The sequence below is a fragment of the Centroberyx gerrardi genome, chromosome 14, assembly GCF_048128805.1.
Source record: "Centroberyx gerrardi isolate f3 chromosome 14, fCenGer3.hap1.cur.20231027, whole genome shotgun sequence".
NCBI classification, from domain to species: Eukaryota; Metazoa; Chordata; class Actinopteri; order Beryciformes; family Berycidae; genus Centroberyx; species Centroberyx gerrardi.
In genome coordinates this window covers 18614114-18620113 of record NC_136010.1, presented here as the reverse complement: position 1 = coordinate 18620113, position 6000 = coordinate 18614114, and the positions used below count along the sequence as shown (strand labels likewise).

At 39.7% G+C, this 6000-nt stretch overlaps 1 protein-coding gene across 1 annotated transcript; it reads left to right on the top strand.

Moving 5' to 3' along the window:
* Positions 1–2299: 2299 nt before the first annotated feature.
* Positions 2300–5694, top strand: LOC139908017 (acidic mammalian chitinase-like). The gene is made up of 11 exons (XM_071894579.2): positions 2300–2324; positions 2480–2509; positions 2711–2912; positions 3074–3130; positions 3219–3384; positions 3696–3820; positions 4015–4138; positions 4320–4505; positions 4713–4832; positions 5093–5234; positions 5357–5694. The coding sequence occupies exons 1-11, from the start codon at positions 2300–2302 to the stop codon at positions 5692–5694; spliced, it is 1515 nt and encodes a 504-aa protein (XP_071750680.2).
* The last annotated feature ends 306 nt before the right edge of the window (positions 5695–6000 follow it).

Sequence of the window (6000 nt, the reverse complement as noted above, 5' to 3'; positions counted from 1 at the left end):
TCATCTTGGTCTTTATTGATGAGTTTTTTCTCATTAACAGTTAAATACTTTGTGCTACTTACAAGAAGAATGAAAAAGGATGTATTATTTGTTCCAGTTCAAATTGAACGGACATTACCCAAAACTACAAACATAGAATAAAAGTGGGAGAAAATATTGCCCACTATCATCTTAAATTGGGATTTAATTGTTTGTGTTATTGAGCAATTTGCTGTTGTTGTTGTTTTTGCTACTGCTGTTAAAACTAAGTTATTAAAAAAGTAAAATGAAGCTTATAGTAAGTGTAGGAAAGAAAATCATATAGATAACAACAAATGACAATACATACTTGAGTGACTTTATCTGAAGGAAAGTTTCATTATAGAGAGCAATAGTATGAGATTACAGTAAAGTACATATCTTTGTTTGAGTTTTACTGAATGCTGACAAAGCCAACACAAGGTCACACTGAACTGCACACACCATAATTAAAGACATGAAATCCTATCAAAATTTGTCCAATCTATATTTATTCACAATTTTATTGTAATAGCACTGGTAAATAAAGTCTCACAGTCCAGGGGGAATGACGTATTTGAAGTTTGACTCTTGGTGACTAAGGGTCACCCCATGGAGGAAAAAACAGAACTATGTTGGTGACACATGCAATGGCGGTGAGGAACCACCCTCAAGGTTACACCATCCATAAACACAAGTCTGTTTTTGAAAAAATGTGACCTGTTTTTGTGTATAAAAATGACATATTTTAAACCTTTTGACAGATGCTGTTATTATGCCTTGGATAATTTAGCCTGTTATTAGTGAGCTTTCATTTTGTCAGTTGTAGCCAGAAACAAGAGAGAAGAGCTTTCATCTCCTTATATGTGACATTACACTGATCTACAGCTCCACAGAGAATGAACTGCAAAAGATGGAAAGGTGACTGTGACAGAATCCAGATTATTTGCTGGGGATGATTTTCTCATGCAGAACAAATAACACTACTAGAGTATGAAGCATGTTTTGGTTTGTGAATATTCAGACTATGCTGGAATTCTTTTCTTTTTACTGGAGCAGCTCCAGAATGTACATCTATTGTAAATGATATCACAGATTATAGTCTTGGTTCCCTGATTTGCAGCTTGGAGAAGGAATTCACAAGTGCTAATTGACCCGTCCTAAGAATGTTATAAGCATATCCTGAGTGAATTCTTAAATTGGAGCGGTTTTCACCTCTAACCAGAGCAAAACAGTTAATTAACAGAGGCATCCCTTTTACAGACCCCTTGACATTTTCTTGACTTCTTTGCTGAGACACACCATGAAAAAGTAGGCAGCGTTGCTATGGAACAGCAAGCAAATGGCATTACTTCTGCTTTCAGCCCCCAGCTCAGCCAAGAACAATGTTTTCCGCTGACACCAGCATATCTGATTAAATATTACATAAATGTATTGAGATAAGGTAGGCTACATTATAATGGGAGCAAAATGATTAGATAAGTTCTCCACTGACCCTGTGAATGCTTTCTATTCTAACGCAAATCCCTCTTTATGACATATCACAACCCTCTCTTTATCATGCATAGAGTTGTCAAACATATTTATCATCACATATCAACAATCTAAATACTTTTCAAAGGCAATTTTGGCGCTTGTTTATGTGAGCTGTTAGATAATATTTTAGGTCACCATTCAGCAGGGACAGCAAAAGTATATTTACTGCATGACATGTCTGGCATATTTGATAAGAAATCGTAGATGAATGCATTTTAGTCACATTAGTCATCTTGTTTCTCTATATCTTCATGCATAGAGTTGCCAATTTATTTATTACCACAATCTAAATACTTAAATTCTCTTATGTGAGCTCTTAGATAACAATTTTCATTACTATTTGGCACAAACAGCAAAAAGTATATTTATTGTATGGCATGTCAGACATATTTTGTCAGAAATTATTGTAGCCAAATCCCAAACAAACATTTGTGGTATAAACATCTACATGTGTTTTTTTAATGGCCTATTTGCAGTAGAATTTGTATTTGTACTGTGTTTGCTTTGGTTGACTATTCATGAATTAGTCCTTCACACAAGGAGAAATCTAAAATTGGCACCGTGTGCCTGTGGAGAATATGCAAGAAAGCATGATAGGTAATCGCATCTTGTTCCTTATGTTAGCACATTTTATAATCTTTTGTGAAACAATCTTTTGCAAATAAACCCCTTTTTGGCAAATGTCCCATATTAGTAAAGTTTGAGCAAATTGAGTGTGTATAAAAGGGAGTGCACCTGTCAGACAAGCTCTTTGTACGAGGCAATCATGGGCAAAGTACTGTTTGTGACGGGTAAGTCAACTGCACTGCATGTTGAAAAATGTTCTTGAAATTATAATGTAGATGATCACTTGCCTATTTCCAAGAATTGGACATGTATTACATCCTTTCTTTTTCTCTTAATTTGCCTTTGGTGGGAGATAACCATGTGACTTTTATTTTTACAGCTCTGGCCCTGCTGCTGCATGCGCAGCTTGGTAAGCAAACTCACACACAAAATATTTGTGAATATAAGAAAAAATGATAAATCATATTTTTGGGGGATAAAGTGTGTATATGTGTTTTTTTTTTTTATTATTTACGGTCAGAAATTGCATTGCATCATGTTTGGTCCTTACATTATATAACCAGTTGAATATATTCTAATTATTTCTTTAAATGTCAATTTTCTATCAAAGGCTCATCCTTCATTCTGTCATGCTACTTCACAAACTGGGCGCAGTACAGACCACCCCCAACCATCTACATGCCCAATGACATCGACCCATGCCTGTGTACCCATCTTCTCTATGCCTTTGCCACCATGAAGAACAACAAGCTGGCCACCTACGAGTGGAATGATGTGGAGCTCTACGGCCAGTTCAACGCCCTGAAGAACAAGTGAGTCACTAAGAATCCAGTTACTGTGCGTGCGCTGAACTCTCTATGAATGTGCCTGTGTGTGTATTTTCCTTGGGTATATGAGGAAAAAAATCAATGTTATTCTCTGTAAAGTCTCTCTAATAAAAAATAGTTGTCTAAAATGTCTGATTCTTTGGCAGGAATGGCAACCTGAAGACTCTCCTGTCCGTTGGCGGATGGAACTTTGGCTCTGCAGGGTGAGATGATCTACATCGATCTGTAGACTCGCCACTCTAAGCGATGGGGATTTTGTGTTTCAATAATAATTTTCTGTTCCCAAATTAGTTTCTCAGCAATGGTCGCCAGCCCTGCCAACCGTCAGACCTTCATCAACTCAATCATTGTGTTCCTGAGGAAGTATGAGTTTGATGGGCTCGACATTGACTGGGAGTATCCAGCCAACAGAGGAAGCCCTCCTGAGGACAAGCAGTACTACTCCGTTTTCCTCGAGGTGTGTTAGCCATGCCTGGTTTTCTGTTTGGTTGCCAGATTTTCTTTCTCTCAATGAGGCCTAAATCACATCTTATCTGATAGGAAAACCCAAGGTCAAATACATTATAGCTTGTCTGGAATTTTTCCTGGCAAAAAACTCTGGGCTACAATGAAGCTCCAAGGTGTTTCCCTAAAACCACAGGGCCCCAGTGAATAAATATTAAACAGATAAAAGCAGAACAACTTAAATTGACCATATTACAAATCTTGTCTTTCTGTAGCTAGAGTTGGGTCAATGGTAAATCTCTTATATCTGTTCACATTCAACAGGAGCTGAGAGCTGCCTTTGAGGAAGAGGCCAAGAAGACCAACAAGGCTCGTCTCCTGATGTCTGCTGCTGTGTCGGCTGGAAGGGGAACCATTGACTCTGCTTACCAGATCCCTAAGATTGGCCAGTAAGCATATGAAGCCATATAGGTGTTAAACACACTTGCCTTAATGCGTGCCACTTTAACAATATTTTAACAACATAATGGGACACATAATGAGATGTGACAAATCTGATCCTTACTCCTATTCCCTAAAATGAATGACTTTAAGCTGCTAATTGGTCGCATGGTATCTCTTCCCTTGCGTTTTCCACCCCCAGGTCCCTGGATATGCTCAATGTCATGACATACGACTTCCACGGCTCTTGGGACCCCATGACAGGCGAGTGCAGTCCCCTCTACAAAAGCCCTGAGGACAACGGTGGCTTCATCTATTTCAATGTGGTGAGTAGAGGAATATCTCCAAACACAATATGTTAATTGCCAGAATTGGCTCTGTGAAAGTAATACATCTGCATTTTCTCTGTAAAAATACATCAGTAAGTACATGCAAGTACATGTGTGACATTAAATCGTCCAAAAAGCTGTACATGTGTAATTCCAAAGCCACTATACTTTGTTCCAGGACTATGCCATGAACTACTGGAAGAACCAGGGAGCCCCCGCTGAGAAGCTGATCGTTGGTTTCCCTACCTATGGCAACACTTTCACCCTTAGGAACCCTGCCAACCACGGTATTGGAGCACCCATCGCTGGTGCTGGAACTCCAGGAAAGTACACACAGGAGGCTGGAGAACTGGCTTACTTTGAGGTACACTTTCTTATTTCTGTGATAGAGCAATAAAGACTGGATTAGAATATGTTTATTTGGTGTTGATTCATTTTCTTCTGTTATGTTTGAGAAAAGCATTTACAAGTTGCTTGCCAAATGGTTGGTTCATCATAATATGATGACTCTGGATGAGGAAATGAATGGGTTTGTTGGCTGTTGTTAATACAGTGTTTTGTTAAATTACAGATCTGTGGATTTTTGAAAGATGGAGCAACTGAGGTTTGGAACCAGGCCCAGGATGTGCCATATGCCTACAAAGGAAACCAGTGGGTCGGCTATGACAACATGAAGAGCTTCCAGATCAAGGTAAGGAAGCGATGCACAGAATATTGCCATTTGTGAAAGTGTACCATGGCCCCACAGCAACTCATTTGATGTGGCAAATGCATGTGAAAGTTTATGTTTCATGCCTCTTGCTCTGTATGTATGTAATGCTGCAGTTATCATCAAGCACTGTATCAAAGTCTACCAATAAATGTTGCTACAATGTTTTTGGCCTCAGTTGAAATGCCTTGTTAAATGCTTGGTCCATGACAACTGATATGCCCCCTTCTGGCTGTTTGTAGGTTGACTGGCTGAAGAAGAGCAACTTTGGAGGAGCCATGGTGTGGACCATTGACATGGACGATTATATGGGCACTTTCTGTAACCAGGGAAAATACCCACTTATCAATGTCCTCAAAAAAGGCCTCAACCTGGAACAAGCGTGTAAGAGTATCTTAACACCCTGCTCATCAGTGATCACTGTGAAATCCACATTATGACGTTTTCAGAAAAGAGGTCATTAAATGATAAATTAATCTGTTAATGTAATTTTTGGTCTTTTTCAGCTTGTGCCCCTCCTGCCACTCCCCTTCCTCCAATCGTAGGAATGAGCACCACTACTGGAGCTTCTGGAGGCGGCTCCAGCGGCGGCTCCGGTGGAGGCTCCAGTGGAGGCTCCAGTGGCGGCTCCGGTGGTGGTTCCAGTGGCGGCGGCTCCTCTGGTGGAGACTCTGGTACCAGTGGAATGGACAGCGGGTTCTGCGCTGGAAAGGCCAGCGGCATGTACCCAGACCCATCAAACAAGAACCAATTCTACAACTGCAGCCAAGGCAGGACCTACTTCCAGCGTTGTGCCGCTGGTCTGGTCTTTGACACCGCCTGCTCTTGCTGCAACTGGTCCTAAAGAAGTTATAGATTGACTGGTTAACTGTTCAAATGCCTCTGTTTTAGATTTGTTAACTGTCTCAGAGGCATAGTAATGCCATTCTGAGTACAAAGTCCTTCCTACCAAATCGGATGGGTAACAATGTTAAATTTGAGGCTGTCTTCTTGAGTAGTTAATTTTGAAAGCAATCAAATAAACATTTGAATTGTTGAAGATGTGTTGTATTTTCTTGACTGAGTTGCCAATTATAATGTGTGGGAACAAAACTCTCTATGGTATCTATCAAAAATATTCAAACTATGTCCACTGTATCAATACAATGTT

Bases quoted from the DNA above. Each gene is read 5' to 3' on its own strand.
- LOC139908017 (XM_071894579.2), top strand. From the start codon at position 2,300: ATGGGCAAAGTACTGTTTGTGACGG. The intron at 2,913-3,073 runs GTGAGTCACTAA...ATTCTTTGGCAG, and splicing joins TTCAACGCCCTGAAGAACAA to GAATGGCAACCTGAAGACTC. The intron at 3,385-3,695 runs GTGTGTTAGCCA...CACATTCAACAG, and splicing joins ACTACTCCGTTTTCCTCGAG to GAGCTGAGAGCTGCCTTTGA.